Genomic DNA, 24,018 nt, shown 5'->3' with positions numbered 1-24,018 from the left:
GCCAAGGCGGGAGAAAAAAAAACCTGCTTATCTGCTCATTTCAAAAAGGTAGTTAAAGGTATAATTAAAAGAGAGGTTCCAGCAAAGAATCAAGCTTCAGCCTGAGATTCAAGTAATTATTTTCCAATAAGAGCCTTAAGTCTCATCAGCCACAGCTGAGATCAAGACCGAGTTACTGTCAGCACACCACAGCTTCGATCTTATTGATAAAATGAGAGCGGCCTCAGCTGCAAAGGCCACACAGCAAGAGACTGCCTCCCCTTTAACATTTCACACTCCATCAAGCCCATTAGCAGATTGGATTTCCCAGCTCATCTCTGCCACTGATTACTGATATACCCTACTGCCAGTCGAACCCCCTCTAGTGACTCATCAGCTGGCCATCCATTTGTCTTTTTTAATGTCAACGATACACAGTATTTGAGTTCACTACATAGATGAATAAGGCATCACCACACTGCGGGGATTTTCACCTTTGACAAAACTTACTTGGAAATCTAGACTTCATATTTGTGGTTTAGACAGCAGACTGTAACACGTACAGTCTGGAGTGAGGAAAAAGACAGTTTTCTGAGAACAGATGTCCTGAGGAAAGTTTAAATGGGTTTGTGGATGCACTAAATCTGGAAGGTATCTTCAATTTTTTCCATAAATAATAGCCACTGTATCTGCAGCTGAGGAAAATACTAAGTATTTTCTGTTCCCTCCAGTACAGGTGGAGGGAAGAGGAAAAACAATTCTTCCAGATGAAAAGCAGCATAGCACCGGTGAATTATTTAGAACAAAAACAAACAGTGAATTATGAAGAAGTGACTGTTAAGCTGCTCATTATCGTAGGCTAATTGGGCATCCTTTGAGCCAAAGCAATGAGCTCTGCCAAAGCTGTTGTTACTTAGGCTCCGTACCCAGGCTAGGTATTAATGTAATGCAAGATTAGTTATTACTTAGCTCTGACGACAAACATATTGTTCCAACTAATGCACTGAGATCGTGCCAATAGATCGGCTCCCTAATCACCTGAACCCTGCGGAGAGAGAAGTGGCAGGGGTCCTGTAATGTAAAAAAAACACCCAGTGTGGGCTCAGCTATACAGAGCCTGCATTCCATGATAAAAGAAAAGCATCTGCTTAAGTGGTGCTTAAAGGCCCAATCATGAAGTTCAGCAAACAGCCCCATCAGTTTCCAAAGCAGGACTGAGGGACGGAGCTGAGTAACGAGTGTCATCTGTTTGGAGCTGCCTTTTTTCTTTTTATTCATACAAAATCCAAAGATAAAAATAAAACTGAGGTTTGGAAACCAAAAAAAAGTCTGACAACAAATATACATAATGTGTCACTAGAATATGCTGTTTTACATCTTTATATGAGACGTAACAACAAACTAAAATCTTTAATAATTACGTGCATGACTGCCTGATGGGTAATTATAATGTAGTAGGACATGGTGGTTTTGCAGAGGTGCCTTAACAAGAACAGTGGGTGGCTCTTATGAAAAGATAAAAGCTCTGAAACACTTTCATTAAAAAAAAAAAAAGAAAAAAAAAAATCAGGCTGCTGTATTTTAAATGACCAAGCCGTGGTGGAAGGCTGACAGCGAGAGGAATGACATAAGTCAGCAACTAACTCTTCAGAGGCAGTGAGCACACTGTGGATAACCTACCGAGCACCTCTTGTGAATGGCCTGCACTCACCTCACCTCGGCTGGTGTAGCAGAGTGCGACTGGCCTGCACTCCACCTTGAAACCGTGCTTTCCCTTGGCACAAGGTGAATGACCTACAGTCTGTCTGAAGTGCCAGTCAGAGTAGAGAGCTGGGGGGGGTTCAGAGAGACGAGAAAACCGCTTGCATAAGAGAGGACAGGAGAAGAAGGGGTGTTCAGGTTTCCCCGTCTGCAGCTGAGTCCACAGCAGCACAGGAGCTCAAACCCAAAAGTCTGAACGGACTGCACAGACGGGCAATACTGTCACAGGGGTCTTCAATAGATTAAGATGTCTGCTTCATAAATGAATGCATACATACACGTCAAACCAGCCACTGCCCTCATGATTATCATTTAAGCAGAGAAGACAATGAGCGTGACTGGTTCTCATCCATTTTTCATTTTGAAAATGAGTGGATCTAATCTCAGTGGCTTGTTAGAGTCTTAAATGACTTCCTGGGATGCTGCCAAGTTGGAGTTCTGCAAACTAAGGAATTTTCCACTGGTTAACTTCCTAAATAGATGGCATTGCTTCAGTGTTATTGCGCTGCCCTCTTCAATCAATGCACATTTCTATCATGTCTGGTATAATGATGAGTTATTTAATCCTTTGTAAATGTGAACATTTTTGAGGGATTTTTTTGGCTTAACCACAGAGGAGTGGCACACATGAGTTGTGGCAGGAAATGAAGGATGTGTTAAAAGGCGTTTTACACAATCTGCGGATACTGTATGCAGTTAGTCATCAGGAAAACGATTTGACACACATATCCCACACTCAATTAGTAAAACTCCTGACAGCCAAGCACAGTTTTCAGCAAGGACAGTCTTAGAGAGGACATGAAATGCACTTCTCACAGAGCCTTACTGCATTAGAAACTTCATGCGGCTGTAAGCATTTTTCCTCAGCGGAAACAGCATGACATAAAAATGCTGACCCTGAGGCCACGGAAAGCGATCAAATAGACTCGGTGTAGCGATGTGCTTAAAAAATGGGGGAAAAAAGAGAGAAAATCAATAATCTGGGAATCATCAACTCTGTACCGGTGCCCCTATATTGGAGGAAAAAAAATGTCTCTGGTGTTTTAACAAAAGGATGAACTGAGAGATCTTGGACGTTTTGTTAAGTAGGAAGGAGAAAAGCAGGTGGGTGTTGGCAGAGCTGAAGACTGGGAGGGTTACTAGAGAGGGAGTTTTTACTTGTGACCGTCTCCCAGCCACCTGTCTACAGCGGAAACCATAAACAACACTGCACTCCATCAAATGACACGTTAACTGGATTACTAATATTCATAACGTCCTCATAAACAAAACAAACACCAATTGTGATGACTGCGGTTCATCAAGTGGGAATGTCCCCGCTGAGACATTTCCGCTAAATATCAACAGTTTCTTGGCAACAGCGTAATAAAACTTGAAATGTAAACGCAGCATCACTGACCCTTCATCAGGGTCATGAACACCACATCATGTCCAGTAAATTCTTACTCGTAAGGCAAAACAATCTGGTGTGACCACTTGAATGACTAATTGCATGTCCGCTTTTGCATGGTTACTCCTCACAACGATGCAAACAGTGCAGCAAAAACAGGAAGAAACATTTTCACTGACCTGTACAAGGGACACGGTTCATCCCCCGGCCTGACCTTCGTCATGTTTATGTAAAGCTACAACACTCATACAGCACAGTCTTTATTTGTCCCTCCGCACTCATTTTCTCCAGGGAGAGATGAAGAAATCAGATAAAGTTGGGAGGGCTGAAAATGTGTTTTCGGCTGCCACATCAGAAAATTGTCAAATGCACTTTCAGGACTTTAGAGGTCATTCTGACTGAAGCCAACTCTCTCTATCTGTAACCTGAATACTTTCACCAGATGGAAAACACAATCTGTTCAAACTCCCCCAAAGGGATTTGGCAAGACAGTGAGTTCACAGTACAAAAAAAAAAAAAAAAAAAAAAAAAAAAAAAAAAGATTACAATGACAACTCAGATATGCTTTAGCCAAATAATTGGAAAATATGCTGGCCTAGCCGCAGCAGAAAAGAAACAGACATATTTATACCTTGAGCCATAAGACAACAGCCAACAAATTTATGTGTGCATAATTTCTCAGCTACACTGTACACTCCTCTCTCCCCTCCTCCACTTTAGTGGCCGTGTGAACAGCCGGTGGAAAAAAAGACTATTTGTGCACTGACAAAAAAAAAAAAAAACAGAAAGGGAGCAGAAGTCTTAAAATCAAAGTACAGAAATCCTTTGTTTTCCCAGCAGCTGAGACTTTTTAATAATACACAGCAGACAGCCTGTACATGATCGCATTTAGAAAGAGAAAGAGTGCCTCAAACAGCAGGCTGCAACTTTTCAACGAAGCACTTAAGCCAAAACTTTTCATGTCTCGAGAAATGTATTCAAGGAAGTCATCCTTTTAATTTCCATTCTTACAACCGTTGCAGCCAGTCTCCGGGCTGGGCTATCCTAGGTCGACTCACTGGGCGCTTCAAATGTTTCAAACTGCAGAAACTATGTCACACAGCACAAAACAAATGCACATAATGTTCTCTCAATCCTTTTAAAAACTACATCCACTACTGTCATCTCTCTAAAAGCGTTTCCCTGGTCGATCTGTGCAAGATCCCCCAAACACATTCGTGGCATGTTTCAACCTCCACACAGGAAAAGGTAAATAAATTACAGCGTAGCTTACTACAAAAAACAGGGGAAAAAATCTCACCAGCTTTACAGGGATCCTTGTAGTCGATCGCCTCTGATGTGGCAGCGGACTCCACATAGTAGCCTGGATCAATCGCTTCCAAATCGATCGCCAATATCACGCCGAGAGAGGATAGAAGAAACAAACATCTCGCCGTGAGATCCATGATTGTGGTGGGGGAAACGGCGAAAGGCGAGGGATAAAGGTAAAGGAAGAGAGAGGGACGAGAGAGGGAAAGAGAGAGAGAGAGACAGACAGAGAGAGAGAAGAGAGAGAGAGGGAGAGAGAGAAAGAGAGAGGGAGAAAATGGGAGGTTTTTGGGGAAACGAGATCCCTCCGGAGGGCGGGTTTAAATCCAACCTCTCTCCGGTGTCTTCTCGGCTCTGGGGGAAGTGATTTCGCTCCTCCAGCCGGAGCTCCGGGCCAGTGTGCAGAGTGCTGCCTGCCACAGAAACTTTGATGATATGGCAGCTCCACAGGGGCGGTGAAAATGCCCTTTTACTCGGTGATGCCCGTGTGTATTTTTATTGCTCCCTAGTGGATCCATCAGGGGTCCTTGAAGAGCGCAGGCTGTGATTTTGGTTTACTGGATATTATTAATGATATACTTTTACTCTGATGGCTCCACGCAGTCCTGTGCTGTGTTTTAAGTTAGGCCTTAATTCAATGTTAAATCGACCAGAGTAAATATTTATAACTCTGTGGGGCAACAGCTTGTTAAAAAAGGGGCCCGTGGCGTTGATTTTAGCTTCCATTTGTTTATGAAAAGTGCACAAATTGTTAAAAAGCTCATATTAAACTGTGCGTAAATGACAATTTTGAGTGTTAATTTTTCTGTATCTGAAGTAAAAAGTGTAAACACATTTAAATTAAACGCACTCCTTCCTTTTTTCACCCACGACCGCACACGGGCAAGCAGAAACGCGCTTTTTTAAATTATTGACTATTAATTTTATTATTCGCACGTGCGCACTCAAACACAGCCGCCTAACTCGCGGTATGACACGCACGCGCGTACGCACACACACACAAACAAACAGACTCGGCTCGGCCTTTTTTCTTAAATAGTCACATTCAAGGACTCACGAGCAGATTAAAGTGATTACAGCGCCACCTGTTGGCAGTAAACTGAACGACTGAACATTACACGAGCAGACTTATTGGTTTGTTGTTCATCTTTCCAAAACCGTCTGCTTTTCTCTCGCACTTTTCAGGACCTTAAGATTACTATCTGCGTACACACCGGTGTACATACGTGTAAAGCATACGAACTATTGTTTACTATATTTTTGCAATATTATCTACCTCTACATGTGAGTAAAATATACCGTGCTGGTAACACTAGTTTAATATAAATGGGCAATACTTCACCTTACTGTAAAGCACACAGTACTTACACTACTAATATACACCACATGACTGGCACTATCACAGTGTACATTTAGTACATATTACAATTAAGGCTTATGGTCCAACTTTTTGGCTTTATTCTCGGCTTTTATTTATTTTTTGTTGTTTTATATTATATGTTTATATTGTTTTGTGTTTGTGTGCGTGTGTGTGCTGTATCTATGTCATTTTAACTGTAAATAAAACCAAAATTGTATTCAAAAAGGAGACAAATTAAGACCAGTATTCCCTTGATTTCTTTTAAATTTAGCACATGACATACTAGCCAATTTCTTGCCAATAATTGCTCCACTTTCTCCAAACACATCCACTCTTTATAAGCAAGTATGAAAATCTTAGAAGTGATATCAGATGCAGGGACTCTTGAGGATTTATTAAACTGACACAATATCTCAGTGTAGATCGCTTCATTAAACTGAAATATCCTTCCCAATCTCACTTGATTCCACACACATCAAACTCATTCTGAGAGGACAAATAACAAAAACCGAATTGTGATGCTCCAGTAGTCAGTGTGTATTGGATGGAGAGACTTCAGATGGATTGCTTGGATATCCACTGCTACTGATGATGGGAGGCTATGCCAGCAGCTCTGTTGTTCTCTGTCTGACTGGCATCAGTTAGCCTGTCCCTGCCTATTACATACAAAGCCTGGTTTATATAAGCGGGAAGAGACACACTCCTCTCTTTATCTTATCTGACTGCTGCCTATGTGTGGAATTTAAGACAGGATGTCTGCTGAGATGAGTGGGCTGTATTTATGCTGTTGCTGTAAACACAGCACTATAACTATCAGGCATGAGGGTAAGCTCCTTCATTATATTTTCAGCTTTTTTAGGAAACTCTAAGCTTGCTCAATGCTACAAGTGTTGGAACACATAGGACCAAATATTTAGATTAGCAAACACGCAACACAGTTGAGTGTCTTCAGGCTTTTTGTTTACTGTGGCGGTTTCAAACAAAAAGTCCATATACAGTGTTGAAGGGATGACACAGTGCAGATTAAAAATATTGCCTTCAGTTTAGATCATGGAACATGTGGTTATACAGGACACAAGCAGTGTTGATCATATACTGACAGACATGCCCTGTTCATGTACTGCAGCTTTTGGAGAGCATAGTGCATATTATTCAACGAGAGCACTGCACTGGTGCACAATCAACGCCAGGCAGTTTTAACAATATACTGCTTCTGCAATCACCTCTGTAATTTAGTTCTTACTTTAACATATTTGAGGCCTGTCATAGATAGAAAAATAAGAAAGAAAAAGCAATTATCATTAATTACTGTCATGATATGGATATAATTACTGTGATAAAGAATATTAAAGCCATTTAAATGTAGTTATTGCACAAAAATGCTCTACACACAAGCTGCTAATCATACTTATCTAGGCCTATGCTAAATGAAAAGGATTTAACCTTAATGTGCACACAGAAGAAGCTAAAGGTTTCTATCTTATTTTAGTAGAGATGTAGGCACAGCTGTCCTCTTGTAGGGCAGCACAGTTGTATTGTCACAGGTTGCAGTTTATCCTCACATAACACAGTGTTGTTCTCCCCAGAGGATGATGTGTGATTGTGTTGGACAGCTTGCTGTCAGACTTTGCTCACTGAATTCAAAGGTGTAAGAAGAGGGCAGAAACGTTAAAGCATCACGGTGCCTCAGCCACAGCCGACAGCGACTGCAGAGGCCTTGTGCAACCAGCATGACAGGGGAGCCCTCTGGAGGATGCGAGGCAGGTGCTCTGCGTGTTGTGTGGTGGTGTGTTCATCATTGCAGGGAGGGATCAGTCTCATCAGCAGGCTGTGGTTCCCAGCTGCCCCTGGCACAGCAGCTAGTTGGATCAGGTGTGTCGCCAAATGAAAATCTTGGTCTGAGATTTTCACTGCTGTAAAAGGGGCACATTGAAATTGATTAACACAGAGTCCAGAAAATGTAATAATGACGCTATTTATATTAAAGCCTTAAGAACTATGAAATGTTTGACATTTGGCTCTAGGTAAAATAATATTGGAGTGCACGCAGTATCTTCTGCAATGATGTGAGGATATTTTTAGCTTTTTCATATGAACATTTTCAGATGTGCAGGTACTTTTTGGATGCAGCCTCTAATTTAGATAGATGAAGATAATATTTAGCTGAGGAAGTAGTTTCTCTTCTGTAGTTATGGCAGGTTTTTATGTCATTACACATAAAAATTGTACATCAGCATTATATGAGTGAAAAATGATGACTAAAATATCACTTATATACCTAAATAATCATCACTGAGAGACATGGGAGCTCCAGTTCAAAAAGATGTTGTACTGAACATGGTTTTCTATAATTTCCCCTAAATTACAAACTGCAGTCCACTCTTGAACCTTATAGCCAGTGTCATTTTAGATAATAAGGAACCATTGAGTATGTTTATAGACTTACAAACATCACACTATATTAATCAGCAGCTCATTTGTGTGTAAAATGAACACTAAGTTATAAGATACCATGACACATTGGGAGATTACCCTAGAGTATAGAATAATTATTCCATCTTAACCTTTTGTAGTAGGTCTGCAAATTTAATTGTAACCAGAAGAGACATTTTAATCTACTGTGGTTGCCATGGCAGTGAGGATATTCATAAACTACCCAAATAGACAAATTATCTTTGGTTGTATGGATAACAATGTGGGCAGTGTGAAAATAAAGAAGGCAGATATCGCACAAATAAACATGTAGAACCAAACACATGCCATCACATTAGAGATAATAAATTATCAAATAAGAAGTTCTTATTAAAATGTGTCCGTGTCAGTGAGCCATTACATAATCAAATGAAAAACACCTTAGGCTCATGGGTCCGAGCCGGCGTCACAGCCTCACCAGCTTGGCTGAATGAACCCACTCTGCTCGGCTGGGCTCCTCGAAGGGTCACTGTTATAGAAGTGGGGGCTTTCTGCCCTACTGACAACACACAAATGAAAGGGCTCAGCACCATCAGATAGCCACGCTAATCCCTTAAATACATTAAAACAATGTTCAACGTTTGACGGTGCCACAAAAGGTGTCAAATATGTTGTGATGGAAGCCATCAGGAGAATGACCTTTTTGTTTCATGGTTAGGTTAGCAAGTCAAATTGATAGCAGGGTGCTGGACACTGAACATAATGAGAAGTAAAAGCAAATGTGTAGGTCTAGCTGGGTGAGAGGGGTGAACAACTGATTGAAAAAAAAAAGAAAACAGGAGCAATGAAAACATGAGTTTGATTCCAGTTTTTATTGTAACAACAGGAACAGGGCTTGGATAATGTCATGTGCTACTGTTATTGCTTTTGAACACATCTCAGCATTTGTGTGTATGGATATTATTTGCAGGTGATTTAATGAAAGGGTTTACAAAACATTACTACATGACAAGGCAAATAAAAAACAAACATAAAATGAACGCTTTAACAGACAAATCTGACATACAAAAGCAGTCTGTATTGGGACATTGAACATCTGGGTCTCATTAAATTTGGCCACATTATTTTAGTCATTATTGCCTAACTTAACTCACAATTAATTTGTATCATATGGTTTCATATATTTATATTTTGCATCCATTTCTACATAAACATTATGTGTCAAACATAAGCTGGGAACTAAAATTTTGATCTTTTGTTTCCATATGGCTCTTTCTGAACATGAACAATTGTACAAAACATGTTGTACACTGCTAATCTGTCCTCAGATGCTGTATAGCTGCACATCTGACTGCAAATCTCACAATAGTCAGATTCCTCCAGGCAAACAATCTACACATGTCGACAGAGCTGTCCTCTACGGTCCTCTAGTGCAGCAATCCTCCCTGGCCTACAGACGTCCTGAACTAGTGTTTCCAAAACAAAGGATGAATGAACCCTGGGCATTCAACGTGGCCGTCGTGTTTTGGCAGTTCGAGACATACCAGCGGTCTGGTTGGTGATGTGCGCCAAGCCGGGCAAGCTGCTGGCAAGTTTGGCCAGCCCGCCATTGGTGAGCAGTTGGTGGATGGCGGTGGTTTTAGCCACTCCTCCAGTGGTGACCACAGGCACCGCCCGGAGCAAAGTGCTGCTGCTGGTACCGACGGAGGTCAGGACTTGACCCTGGCCACAAACCGCCTGAGGGAGAAGACAAACAAATAGCAATGAATTCAATTCCATCTTTGACTCCCAACAGTAAACGTTAGTTTGTAACTGCCAGCGTACAGCTGTACAATTGACATTCAGTACACTATAAAACTGTGACGTGTTTCTGACATTTAGTCAATCTTCATTGGTATAAATGTGGTGGACAAAATATTTGAAAACCCTTATCGGTATAACAACATAAACACCACTAATGACCATAAAGTTGAATCAATATCATAGTATAATTTTCAAAAAGATTTGTTACAGAACTGTTAGACTGCATTAGTTTTAGCTAAATGCCTAATAAAATAGACAATGAGTGTACTATATCCATCAGTAAATTTGGTAATGTTAGTGGCAAACAAATCCTATTAGCAGATCCGGATATATTTCTTGTATAAAACACCTAATATAAAAAAGCAAGAAATTAATTCATCTGATTTGACCTGTATCTGTCTTTAGAGATGTATTGATCCACTGTATCTATTCTCTGCTGTTGCATTATGTTAACTCACCCATACACACTGTTTACAGGCTCAAGCTGGTGGTTTTCCATGTTCTAGTCAACTTGTACTTTGGAAAATGGTTGTCAGTATTAGAGTCCGACTGATACTGGATTTTTATATATATATTTTTTAATATATATCCCTGGATAAAACGCTGCCTATATAACTAAAAAAACAAAACAAAAACCACAACAAAAAAAAGGTGCATATCAGACAACATATACCCAGATACCAATATCTGGGACAGTCCAATATCGGCTGATAATATCAGCCAACCGATTTACCAGTCGGGCTCTAGTTAGTATAGCATACGTAATTAATTCTGAATTGATTTGAAATAAGCAAAACCTCCAGTATGGTCCTTCAAACGTTTGTTATGTGACTGTGTAATAAAGAGGTACCTGTGTGCTGCCTGTGTTGGCTGCTGTGGAGGGCAAACTAGGAGCTTTGGTGACGATCTCCTGAAGACTGAAACTTAGGCCTTGTAGCAGACTGCTGGCGGAAGGCGCTGCGCACAAACACAAAGGCAGTGAATCAATAGATCTGAAATTTGGGTGAAATCAATGCCAAAGAATTATTAACAACTGCCACTGTTACAAACTGCCCCCATCCCCACCCCACCAATCACCCCCGACAACCTCAGCCTAGATGGACACACACAAACACACCTTATGAAAGTCATGTCCAAAGGGTAAGGTTCAGGACAGTGACAGACAGCGATGGCGCAAGAGGTGATCAATGATGATGTTTGCTTAAATATGTTGTCCTCACACACTGTTCTCATCCAGTGTTCAAAACTTTAATCTCACTTTACAAAATGGCTAGAACTGCACTGCGCTGAGTTTAGCTGCACAGTTGAGAGTACAAACGGGCGTGCAGGACAGGACAGAGGTACCTTGGGCAGTAGCCGGAGCTTGCGCCTGGACTGGTGTGGAGGACCCTGACACCATGCAAGGCTGCACGCTGTTGAATGAGCTTGAGCCTGGGGACAGGGCACCAGACACCTCTGAGAGACTACCAGACCTGCAGTGACACACATAACCACCAATCTACTCAAGAGCTACCCCAGCAAGTGCTGTTTGGCCATCACTCAGCTCCCAAACTCTGAGTGCACCACTCATCAATCCCTCTGCACCAGACACACTTTTGTCCGATAAGGTGGGAGTGGGCATGGGTGTAGGTTTAGGGGTTTTGCACTCTATACTGATTGTGCCTGTGTAGCTCGGTAGGCTGGCTTACCGCTGGCCTGTTAGAAGTCCAGAGAGCTCCTTGGCTCCAGGCACAGTCTGTCCCACGGTCACTGTTAGGGGCTTCCCAGAGACACCCACTGCATGGAAAGAGGAGCATATCATGATGGCCTGTTATTTAGCTTGGGGAAAAAAGGCTTTCTTTGGTAAAAGATGAAAGAGAAAGCAGAAGTGGGTAGATTACAGATATCTTACTTTTACAGAAAGAAGTGGTTATGAAAAGACCTACTTTCACTTTGTCAACATTGCATACCACACAAAATCATGCCACTCTTATCGTTCCATCAAGAGATCTGTATGAATGTGTCTCGCTGCATAAAACTAAATAGTTATCCCATCCCGTCTGCCCACAACTGATTTAATCACTCCACAACAACACAGAACAGTGTTTGTTTACTCTCATCATCCCAACAAAAAAGCCCAGGCAAGTTGTTCCAATGATCCAAGAAAACAGAATTCACTCTCCAAACTATGTAACAATTCTCTACTTACAGAGACTAATATGTAAGTAATGAAGGGAGATACTGGATTTTGTACCTTCCTGTGTAGCGGGGCTGATGGCGCCCCCTGCTGACTCGCTTTGGGAAACAATGGTGACCTTGATCTTGGCTCTCTTGGAGGCTTTGCTTGGCGTGGGACTGGGTGTCTGCCTCCTCTTTCCATGGGACCGCAGTTCATCTCTGTCCAGGCCCTCCATCTGATCACTGGGCACTGGCACTGCACCACACAAACAAACACAAACGCACCACATTCACAAGACTGCTGAGATGACGTGACCCTGTGCTGTTTTATCTTTTTGCCAACCTATCTTTAGTTAGAAATCTTAAATTTTTCATTCATCTTCATCTTGTCGGTAAGGTAAACCTGTTTAAAGAGTGCTTCCCAATATGAAATGTACCATTTTTAGTTCAAGAAATGTAAAATTCAAAGCATGACAATAGGTGTTTAATGAGGAACCAGCATTTTAGAGTGACATTCTTATAAAATTAGGGCAATGGAAACAAGGAAAGGAGTGAAAAGAGACAGAGGAAAGAGAAAGAAGGAGGGATAGACACTTACCAAAAATACAAGGAGGGGTGCCAGGAGGAAGATTTTTCCTCACAAGCATGTTTTGTTTCATAAAAGCAGCAAACTGAGCTGGAATGAATTGGAAAAAAGCCAGAAAGGAAAGTTGTAGGAAGAGAAGAGACAGAGGATGAGAGGAGAGTATTTCAGTCACGTTCCATCTTGCCCCATCAGATGTCGTGACGTGATAATCTCTAAAGTTTTATTTACAATCATTTGACCCTGCTCTCACATACCACCCATACCTGCCAACACTCCTTTCTCTTTTTCCTGGGTTTCTCCCGTATTTTCACCCCCTCTCCCGCTGTACTCCTGTGTTTTGTTGTGTCTCCCGGGAGACTCCTGTAATTTGCATGGCCCTCAACCTTTATTACGAATAATCGTCATACACAGGGATCAGTAAGTTTTGTATGTTTGTCTGACGTAACCCAAGTTGCCAGATCATCTATGAAACACAATTTACACATACAATCCACACACAACATACAATTTCAACCCATCTGTCACCACAACCGGATTCAAGAGGCGTGTGCACAGCTGCTCTCTCTGTCCTCTTCCCTCTGCTGCTGATGTGATTGATTGCCTGCAGGTACTGCAGGTAGAGAGAAGGAGGTTGATTTGTCTCAGCCAGCAGCCAAATTTAAAAGAATTTGCCAGATTTTAAGATACATGGCAAACTTAGATAAACATTTAGGCTACATACAGACAGCTTTCATGTTATAAGCTTAACCAGCGTGCTGTGGTTGTGTAGAACATACTGGTGGTGGATGGGACACTGCGGGCAAAGCAGCTGAAAATATTGATTTTCTACATGTTTATGTTTGTTGAACAGGTGTTTTGATAAAATACTTATTGACTTTTCACTTGCAACAGTTTTGTTGCACTAACAGTAACGAGGGCAGTTGTCATCAGCTCACGTAAAACGTTCCCTTTCACTTCATCCACCCACCTGCTGAAAAAACTTCCTGTATTTTGAAACGTAAATGTTGGCAGGTATGATACCTCCCTGTTTGCTCAGCTTGTTCACACAGCTTTTGCAAAATTCAACAGAAGTTGAGGTGAATGACTCATTGTAACAAGTTTACACAAACAAGTAGGGCGAATGTGAGAGCTGTGTATGCACAGGATCACTGCGCACATGTAGGCGAATGTGAGTCTACAGTGTGTTTTCAGTGCATCCAAAGTTTAAGTGTGGTGGTGATCTAACCTTGGGCCTGCTTGTGTGTGAGCACCGTGCCGGAGCGCTGCATGTGTGTCTTGAGGAGTTGTGTTGCTGTGATCAGACTGGACTTCTGAGCTGGAGACAGGCCAGACGTCTTGGGTTTGGGACTTGAAGTGGGACTGCTGCAGACACTAGACAGATCCTGCAGACACAGGGGAGAGGAGAAAACAATTCATCAGTGTCAGTCATTGACTGTGTAGACAGTGTGACCTTATTACTTTTAATATTCATAAGAGGTCTTGCTTTGATTTGAAAATGACTGCAGCACACCCAGTGGAGGTCCCACATGTGATGTATAAACTGATTATTATCAATGAGAACCAAAGAATATATAACAAGTTTGTATCACTGTGAAGTTAGGTGAAAACACAAAACAGTGAAAAAAAACAAAAATAAACAAATAAAATGAGAACATCAGAAACATGTTATGACAAACAGGGATCACAGCCAAGACAAGCAAGTTTCTCAACCAAATATTTGAGTTTAAAGGCACATACCTACAAGCAGGATTTGTGTGTATTCAACTTAAACAAGTGTGATGTACAAACTTGAAGCCTCCAGAGCACAAACACTGAGATCTTGTGTCCAGCAGTTAAATTTTTGAAATGAACTAAATCTGCATATTCATAGATTTTGGATTTTCAATAAAGGAGAAGTAGTAGATTTAGATCTAAGAAATTTTTATCCATGTAATTGAACTTTTTTGTGGAAAAGCCAGATCAGACACTAATTATTATTCATTATTAATATGTCTTATAACATGTTTGGAGGGTATTTATAATTCTCTGATAAGCGGAGGAAGTGAAAACCTTCTATAAAATCTTGCCGCCACCACCAACGCTGCTAACTGACAGATTATATTTTTACATTATCTGGCACTTTTTTCACTCAGCACAAAGATGACAATGACTTTTAAGACAATACCAGTTTTCTGCCTCAAAACCAAGTCTAGAATTTTCTCCAATTTCTAGGATACAAAAAAAAGCAAACATTAAATGTGATGCAGTATTCTATTAATATTCCATATAGTATTTGAAACACATAACATACTTGTGTATTCTTACAGTGATGTAGTAATCAGCAGCATCCTTGTTGGTTCAAGACTTCTAAAGATAAATCTTTAAAAAATGTTGACAATTGAAGCTGTTGTTAACTGACCTCTGAGCCTGATGGTGAGATGGGGACTCTAAGCGCAGGGGAGGAAGGTCGTCCTCTCTCCATGTCAAAGGGAAACTCCCGCCGAGGCCTCTTCTTCTTCTCTGTGTCCAGGTCCCTCATCTCCCCTGAGCCATGGCCATGGCCCTCTGCTCGTGTAAGGACTCCTGACAAGAAGTCAGCAATCTCATCCTGCAGACCAGAGATAGAAGAAGAATAAAGCTTTTGACATTAGCATTATATAGGTTTTGTTTTCAAAAGGTTCTGTAGAGCACCACAACAAAATCAATTTCCAGTTACAAGGACTAACCTGGATGCAGCGATCCACAATGGTCTGTGTCAGTCCCTCTGATTTCATCTTTGCTGAGTTGATTCTGTGAAAGGAGACCATTTAGTGTTAAAATTTTAACCACTACTACTCAATACAAAAATCTTTACATTCAATTAGGGAAAAAAAGATAACATATGATTTCAATCAGACGTGACTGACCTGAGGTTGTCGTCAGCTCCTCCCACCACCACCATGCTGTTGTCTGCCCTCAGTTTCTCTCTGAACTCTTCCATGCCTTCGATGCTGCACTGCAGAGCATTCTGGCCGACCACAAACAACACTGGAGTCTTCATGTCCAGCAGTGGGTCATCCACATCCTGTAAGCCAGTAACGCATAAAAATCCATAAAAACTACTGACCAGAGGTCAAGGTTCAGTTTTCTTAGACATAAAAACTATGACATAATAGAAATATTAACATAAAAAAGGGAATTTGCACATCATTGGACGATAATGCCTTGGGTCTTACCCCTCTTGGCCCGTTGACTGTTAGCAGGGGGAAGCCGAGACACACCACAGCTGTCAGATACTCCATGAGGGATACCTGTAATTAGTCAGTGTTAAATTAACTAATGATGCTTCACTTTTTCATGGGAGAAAACCATTTAGACTCACATTAGATCACAGAAAGTTATAAAAAGTCTTACATGACAAGCAATGAGAGCACCAGCGTTCCAGCCAACCAAGATGATAGGTTTGTGAGGGAAGTGACTGTGAACCTGGAGGTTATAATTATATGACACAATCAATGCAGCATCAGAAACATCATGTACAAAAAATAAAACTAAAAAGAAAAAATCTACATGGTCCTACTGTATTCCATTTTAGCATTGCAGACATAAAAGTGCTAAAAGAAACGAGACACGATAATGTTCTGTGTAATTAATTTCAACAATAGACGTTTTAGCAGAATAGATATTTTAATAGATCATGTTGTGGTTTAATGTGCAAGCACTGAGCATTGGCTGTTAATGATCTACTCCAAATAAAAGTACACTGCAAACGCTTGGAAACACAGAACAGGATGAATACTTAAATAAATTATTTTACAATAGAGATTTTATAATTAGCACTACCTGTTAAAATAAAAAGGACACAGAGGTGAGTCATAAATTCCTCCATTCAATAAAAGCCATTTCCAATGTGCCCATTAAAAACAAACAACTACATTTGGCTTGACAAATTTCACAAACAACACTAAGAAAAAAAGCATCCTACCTCCATGACCTTGGCTCTGACGGTGCCCAACATGTGTTCCAGACACTGAGTTATGCCAATATTGGCTCCACTGTTCACATGAGTGTGGACTGGGATGACCTGATACAGAAACAGCTGTCATAAGCACTTTTCTGAGACAAAACACAACCTGAATTCTTGGTAACATGTGCAGATTTATGTAAGAGTGACCTTTCCCAAACAGGAGAGCTGCGACTGCCAGAATCTCATTCGCCGCGAGGTGGATAGGGCAGGATTAGTTGGACTTGATGGTGCAATTAGGATGAGTGGGGATCCAGGAAGCTTGCTCTGAAACATTGAAGAAAACAGACATGCAGTAGTCTGTAACTGCTACAGACCACAAATACCAACTAAAAAAAGGTATACAAATGTTTTATTTTAAAACTGAAAGTTGTTGGTTTTTACCGGTTTGTTTTGAGACAGAACTCCAACAGCTGGGTCCCAGGGACGTTTCAGTAACAGTGACAGGGCCTCTGCACTTGGAGCACCAGTCTTTGCGGATGTTGTTAGCAACATTCTGTCAATCAGTGAGGGCAACTTCGTAGACACACAGAGGAGGATAGTAATGAATCAAGAATCCCAGGCCTTGCACAGATACTGGTGCACACATGTGACCTGAAATATGATCATTCAATGACAGATTACATACCTTGCTTTTGAGAGTCTGCAGCACATCCAGGTAAGCAGCGAGCATGGCGAGACTCAAGGATTCAATCATGGTGGTGTGTAACCACTGCGTCAGTTTGGTGTCCCAGTTCACACTTGCTAGTGCATGCCGCACCTTTCTGGCACACTTGTCCACAGCTATCCTCCGCAAAATTGGCTCATTGGAAGCCTAAGGAAAACAAGAGACACAAGAGTAATATTTCAATGATTCCGAATTGAATTATTCTGAATTCTTCACAGCCATGATTTAATCTACAAAACCCTAATGTGAGATGGCTTTAGTCACACATACCATTTTATATGATAACACTTTGCCTTATCTTTAAGAAGGGGCTAGATCTTATTTTTACGGTACAGGTGGTTTTGATTTCACTTGTGTTTAGCATTTGACCTGAGACAACACACTCATTAAAAAATGAATGGTTAAAAACAACCGTATGCATTAACAAATCCAGAGACAAATTCTGATTTTGACCAATATAAAAACAGTATGTAATAATCATTTTATAATCTCATTATTCATCTACTCTCTGGGATGCGAACACAAATGAAATGAACACAACTTACATGTTCATTGGCCAGGCGGGCTAGTCTTTCAGCTTGCAGAGCTTTAAGGACTTTATTGAACAATTTGTTCTGAGCCACTGACCATCCAGTTCTGAAAAAGAATAATGACAATGTCAAAACGATGCACTGTAACCGAGACACTTTCAGTCATAACTTATATTCAAGATGAGTGTAAATGTCACGTATAACAGTGGATGACAAATGAACAGTGGATCGCTCCACATGATTGATTACTTGTTTATATGTTCCTCCCAGTCATCGGGGGGTGGGGGACTATCAGCAACAGTACGAGCAAACAGGACATGCCGTTCACACTCCTTCATCACACTAAGAGCTTTGTGATTATCATATAGAGGAACAGGTATAGGTGTGACTGTCTCCACGTCTATTAAAGGATCAGAATCTCTGTAAAAAAAAAGAAGAAAATATCAAGTTAATGCAACACAGAACAATAGTTTAAAGATCAAACTGATCACTGGGGGGTTAATTCTTGATTACTAGAGGTACGAAACATGGTGGGATGCTGAGGACAATCCCAAACTGTAGTCTGACATCTAATCAACTTAAAGATTATGATGAGGAGCTTTCCAACTCACGACAAGGCTTCAGGCTGGCGACGAGGGGTGACAAACAGTGTCCTCGTGGGCCGGGCGCTACTGGCATCAGGGTGAGCATTCCATGGCTTGGCATAGCTGTGGTCCAGAAAAACCAAATCCAGCTCTCGTTCATGAGCCGACAGCTGGAAGAGCAAGGACGTGCCCATCTTTCTTGCTGATATCTGGAAGTCCTTATCCCCACCACGATGCATCCTCTTCCTGGGCCCCAAAGGGCCCTGGGAAGGGCTCGACTTCTGAGGATTCAGACCAAACTGGCGGGGAAGATAGGATGAAAATTATTATTGAGGACATAGTACAACCATTTAATTCCTTTCTTTGCCTTCCACCAATGAAATGCACATCTTAAAAGGGGCACTCCATTGCCTTAACATAGGAGGATCTGTCATCCGTCATCATGAGGAGTTAACAGTTATATGACATCTTCTGTGGCTCTGGAGGAACAAACTGAGGACATGGAGTTTGAAAGACGTGTTTACTGGGCAGGGAAGGTCTTATGAAAGATACCATCAAAGTACATTCTGGAAATTGTAGGATATTGGGGTTTGACCCACATTAGACTGAAAGTCAGATTATCTCAGCCTCCACTACATTAATTTTTACTTTCTTATTATTAATCTATGTCTTATACGTCCCCAAAGTTATGTGTGTAATACTATCACTGGAGTAACGATGCGCTTTTAAAATGTGCGACACGCCTACAAAGAAAGTTGCCAACAGGAAATTATGATGATTATCGATTGATCATTTAAATAATGTTAAGATTAAATTTCATTTTCTTTAAGTAAACATACGAAAAAATGCACTAGTTCCAGCTTTTTAAATGTGAATATATGCTGGATTTCTTAACTCCAAACTGCACATCTGCATCATGCATGGGTTTTGAGAAACTGGAGGGGCATCATTCTCTATTTCCAGAATTTTTTTTTATCGACTAAACCACCATGAGCATTAGACAAACTGATAAGGAAAATAATCGCTAGTTGCAGCTCAACTGTGGCACAATGTGACGTTCAAACATGCAGGTGCTTTGTCCACAGTGAGCGACACCCATTACTGCCGTGAACTGGATATTGCGACATTGTAAAATATAACTGACCTGTTTTGAGTTGAGTACAACTAACTTTACTAAACCAAACATTAATATGGCTGTTGAATTGGATGACTCATTTATGTGGCGAAGAGCTCAATATTGATCATTATTGTTAACGCTGTGTAAACCTGGCCTAGCATGCTAACGTTAGCATAGCAACGTGAAAGCTCAGCTAATAACGGCTCCGCTGTGTCCTGCTGCTCACCTTACAGCTCCATATTCACCGTGACGGGTTAACCTCTTCTTCTGAGCCAAATAACAACAAACAAAAATGTATTTCTTCTTAAGTCCTACGAGTTACATAAAACACAAACATTTAGTGCGTATGAGCTCCACTTCCTTTAGTTATGTGATTTGTTGCCATGTTTAAGTCTCACATCCGCCTTTTGATGCGCACTAGATACAAGTTGGATAACCAGGGCTGCATTTCAACGAAACTGGCAACCCAGTTTGTGGCGCGTCAGAGACCAACCGCAAAACATGGACTGGATTTACAACAGAGACTGGATTATTTACTGAAACTGGAAGCCAAGGATGTAATATTATGCCATGAAAAGAAAACCAAAAAGTTCAGCGGACTCTCAATTTATCAATTTTACTGGGAAAATTTCACATCCATAAATGAAAGTGACGCTTTCTATAAATAAAATGATGAAGGAAAAAAGAAGAAAAAAGAGATTGTGTTACTTACTCACTCCATAAAAATACTCAGTCAGTTATGACTGAGTAAATGAACTGAACTTTGAAAACGAACCATACTGGGCCCATGTATCATGCGTTCTGGGAATGGTCTTGGTTGTGAGTGCATTGCTTGTTTTAATTCATAATTTATAGATATTTTTGTACTTTTACTGGGGTAGGTAAAGGACGCGTTCAAAATATTTCAAGTCTGTCTTCAAACAACAGTCAGGAGCCCAAATGAACATTAAAATAAGTTTTTCTTGTCATAAGCATTCCTCCTGTTCATACTGATCATTAGAAGATCTGTTCATAATGCACTTACAGAGTAAGTGATGGGAGACAAAATCCATAGTCCTCCTTATGTGCAAAAATGTATTTAAAAGTTTATCTGAAGCTAACAAGAAGCTTCAGCTGTCCAAATGAGTCAAATAAAGTAGATATCTTTCAATGTAACAGCCTTTTTAGTGCCAAAGTCCCTCCTTTTGTTACTATACTTCCACAACAACAGGGAAACACTGTCCGAGGAAACACAAAGAGGGTGTTTGATGCTAAAAAGGCTGTAAATGTGGCAGATATTCACTTGAAATGACTAACTCAGACTGCTGAAGCATCGTATAAGCTTCAGATAAACTTTAAAATGCATTTTTACAGAAAACCACTGTGTGGACACACTGTGGATTTTGGCCCCCATCATTTACATTCAAAGCACATTTGAAGCAGATCTTTTAATACCTACCACAGAATTTGAAAGAAGAGATCTTTAATTCATCTCTGCACTGCTAATTTTGTAATCATCAGTGTTTACATTTAAATAAAAATGTTTAAAAGTTTCTTGGTCAAGGTTTAGACATTTAGTTCTAGTTATGGTATGTTCAAAGACCTACAGTATAACAGTGGAATTGAGTTGATTAAGATTTAGTAACATTAACAGATGTTTTAATGCAAACTAACACTGAACAGAATTAATATTAAGTTCAAAAAATTATTCAAGTTTAGTCTGTCTCTCAGGAATACTCAGGAAATGGCCCCAAAGATTAGAACATTTGGAAAACAACAAAAAAAAACTGTTTCATGTAAATGAAATGAAATGCCCTCCCTGAAATATTTAAGAAATGTCTTTGTTGTACCGTGTTAGTGCTATGTTTTTGTTTTTGTTTTTTTAAATCGAAACAAATAGAGTTGTTGACCTTTTCCAGTAAACTATAGGTGACGCCCCCTCACTTTATTTAATTACAAAGGTCCATGCTGACACACTGTTTAAAAGACAGAGTCCTTCATTGAGAAAATACATTATTGTCAACCTCTTACCTGAGCACTTTCTACTCTGACAAGTCTAACTGCAACCATGGTAAGTTTTATTACCGTTGATTCAAGAAATTCTGGTCACAGTTGTTTGTTGGTTGTCTTTTTGACAGGATAAAGTTTATAAATCATGATGGTGAAAAGTTGTTATAAATTGTGATGTTTACTAACAAATAAAAGTGATAATGATTGCAGAATCATACAGTTTTATTATTTATTATTACAGAATGACTCATCTTTGTTTCAGAAATATAATGCATTGTTTAAATAGGAAGAAAATATAAGAAACTATGTTTCTTTCCATTTCTCTATGAAGAAATATTTGGCTCTGGCTTTGCTGCTATGTGCTCTGCCATCACTGTCAACTGCAGCCTGTGGCATTATGCCCCATAAAGTAGGTAAAAGGAAACAGGCACACACACACAAACTTTCCATTTATGGTATTTACACACAAGTTTTCTTTATTTGAACAATATCAAAGATTCACACAAAAATGCCACGTTATGATTGTAATGAAAATGTTTTAATAATAACCATTTTTCTTCACACTCACAGGCATGACCCATTGTCAGGACAGAGTTGATAAAACATGGCATCCTGTAGGATCTTCATGGAGAAACAGTGATTGTAATTCCTGTACTTGCGATGTTGAGTTGATTAAATGTTGCCTTGCGTAAGTTCTCAGATCACAATATTATAGTGTTTACATGGGAAGAAAATTATTTCCGTATCTACATATTCTATTGTTAACTGTGTGTTTACTGTGTATTTGCAGGTATTCCACCCCCGCAGCGGTCCCTGACGACTGTGTGTCAGTGTTTGACCAGGAAGCATGTGTGTACAGAGTGCACAGGAAGGACGACCCCACCGTAGAGTGTCCAATTTATGCTGGAGTAGGGAAATGATGGAGTATGAATGTATTTTCTTTTATTGTTGTTGTTGAACTGTGGAGAGAGAGAAGCAGATGTGCTCCCTCACTGGCTTCTCACAACAATAAAATGTTTCTTTAAATGCACAACCAAGAGCTGAATTATTGAAAATAAAATACTTCTACAAATTACATTTCAAATAAACAAATAATTTGATGCTAAAAAGACTGTAAATGTGGCAGATATCCACTTGAAATTACTAACTTCAGTCTGACTATGATATAAGCTTCAGATACACTTTAAAATGCATTTTTACAGACAATGACTGTGTGGACATACTGTGGATTTTGCCCCCCATCAATTGCATTGAAAGCATATTTGAAGGGGATCTTTTAATAGCCAATATGAACAGGAGGAATGATTAAAACGAGGGAAACCTCTTTCAGTGTTCATATGGGCACCTGACTGTTGTTTTAAGACAGGCTGGAAAAATTGTTAACCTGTCCTTTAACTACTTGGTAATAGGTGAAATCATGGAGCTAAGTATTACAGGCTCCTACAACAGAATTTGAAAGAAGAGATTTTTAATTCATCTCTGCACTGCTGATTTTGTAATTTTCAGTATTTACATTTAAATAAAAAGTTAGTTAGTTATGGTTTGTTCAAAGACGTAAAACATAACAGTGGAATCGAGCAGATTAAGATTTAGTAACATTAGCAGATGTTTTAGTGCAAGTTAACACTGAAAAGAATTAATGTTAGGTTCAAAAATGAATTCAAGTTTAGTCTGTCACAATACTCAGGAAATGGTCCCAAAGATTAGAACACTGGTGTCTGAAGAACTGGTGATTTCTCAAGTGTAAAAATATGCCCTCCTTGAAATATTTAATAAATGTCTTTGTTCTACCCTGTTAGTGTTTTTATTTTATTCTTCTATTAAAACAAATAGGGTCAGTGACCTCTTCCAGTAAACTATAGGTGACGCCCCCTCCCTTTATTTAATTCCAAAGGTCCATGCTGACACACTGTTTAAAAGACAGAGTCTTTCATTGACCAAATACATTATTGTCAACCTCTTACCTGAGCACTTTCTGACAAGTCTAACTGCAACCATGGTAAGTTTCATTACTGTTGATTCAAGAAATTCTGGTCACAGTTGTTTGTTGGTTGTCTTTTTGACAGGATAAAGTTTATAAATCATGATGGTGAAAAGTTGTTATGAAATGTGATATTTACTAACAAATAAAAGTGATAATGATTGCAGAATCATACAGTTTTATTATTTATTATTACAGAATGACTCATCTTTGTTTCAGAAATATAATGCATTGTTTAAATAGGAAAAAAATATAAGAAACTATGTTTCTTTCCATTTCTCTATGAAGAAATATTTGGCTCTGGCTTTGCTGCTATGTGCTCTGCCATCACTGTCAACTGCAGCCTGCTTCGTAAAGCCCATGAAAGCAGGTAAAGAGAAACAAGCACACACACCCACAGAGACATATTGTC

General features: G+C 40.0%; 2 protein-coding genes and 1 long non-coding RNA gene across 6 annotated transcripts in view; 1 reads left to right on the top strand and 2 right to left on the bottom strand.

The window, feature by feature from the left end:
- The window catches only part of bmp1a (bone morphogenetic protein 1a), a 32,168-nt gene extending 27,332 nt beyond the window's left edge, over positions 1–4,836 (bottom strand). The window contains exon 1 of the mRNA XM_067606827.1: positions 4,431–4,836. Coding sequence (XP_067462928.1) covers positions 4,431–4,575 — 145 coding nt within the window. The 5' untranslated portion in view covers positions 4,576–4,836. The remainder of the gene's footprint in view (positions 1–4,430) is intronic.
- Positions 4,837–9,063: 4,227 nt separating this feature from the next.
- On the bottom strand, positions 9,064–20,044 carry kansl3 (KAT8 regulatory NSL complex subunit 3). Of its 4 annotated transcripts, none has more exons than XM_067606781.1 (20): positions 19,863–20,044; positions 18,547–18,818; positions 18,185–18,355; positions 17,951–18,041; positions 17,367–17,552; positions 17,123–17,254; positions 16,889–17,005; positions 16,700–16,798; positions 16,129–16,200; positions 15,951–16,025; positions 15,642–15,799; positions 15,462–15,525; positions 15,155–15,343; positions 13,982–14,138; positions 12,769–12,846; positions 12,247–12,426; positions 11,702–11,789; positions 11,358–11,485; positions 10,864–10,970; positions 9,064–9,947 (listed from the first exon to the last, which is right to left on the bottom strand). In XM_067606781.1, the coding sequence occupies exons 2-20, from the start codon at positions 18,756–18,758 to the stop codon at positions 9,717–9,719; spliced, it is 2,535 nt and encodes an 844-aa protein (XP_067462882.1). In that variant the 5' UTR covers positions 18,759–18,818; positions 19,863–20,044; the 3' UTR covers positions 9,064–9,716. The 4 variants fall into 4 exon arrangements, with proteins under 4 accessions (XP_067462882.1, XP_067462891.1, XP_067462897.1 ...); XM_067606796.1 differs by having other exon boundaries at positions 9,810–9,947; positions 11,358–11,444; XM_067606790.1 differs by lacking the exon at positions 12,769–12,846 and having other exon boundaries at positions 19,863–20,043.
- Positions 20,045–21,574: 1,530 nt separating this feature from the next.
- On the top strand, positions 21,575–22,316 carry LOC137194674 (uncharacterized). The gene is made up of 3 exons (XR_010931000.1): positions 21,575–21,686; positions 21,957–22,038; positions 22,196–22,316. It is a non-coding gene; the product is annotated as an uncharacterized lncRNA (long non-coding RNA).
- Positions 22,317–24,018: the final 1,702 nt, after the last annotated feature.

Source organism: Thunnus thynnus, chromosome 2, assembly GCF_963924715.1.
Source record: "Thunnus thynnus chromosome 2, fThuThy2.1, whole genome shotgun sequence".
In the NCBI taxonomy this organism is placed as follows: domain Eukaryota; kingdom Metazoa; phylum Chordata; class Actinopteri; order Scombriformes; family Scombridae; genus Thunnus; species Thunnus thynnus.
The sequence above is the reverse complement of the archived record's forward strand: the minus strand, read 5'-3'. Positions and strand labels throughout refer to the sequence as shown.

Coding starts and splice junctions, on each gene's coding strand:
- kansl3 (XM_067606781.1), bottom strand. CDS start 18,758: ATGCATCGTGGTGGGGATAAGGACTTCCAGATATCAGCAAGAAAGATG. Junction 17,255..17,366: donor TGCAGACTCTCAAAAGCAAG/GTATGTAATCTG, acceptor GTGTCTACGAAG/TTGCCCTCACTGATTGACAG. Junction 9,948..10,863: donor CCAACACAGGCAGCACACAG/GTACCTCTTTAT, acceptor CTTCTCCCTCAG/GCGGTTTGTGGCCAGGGTCA.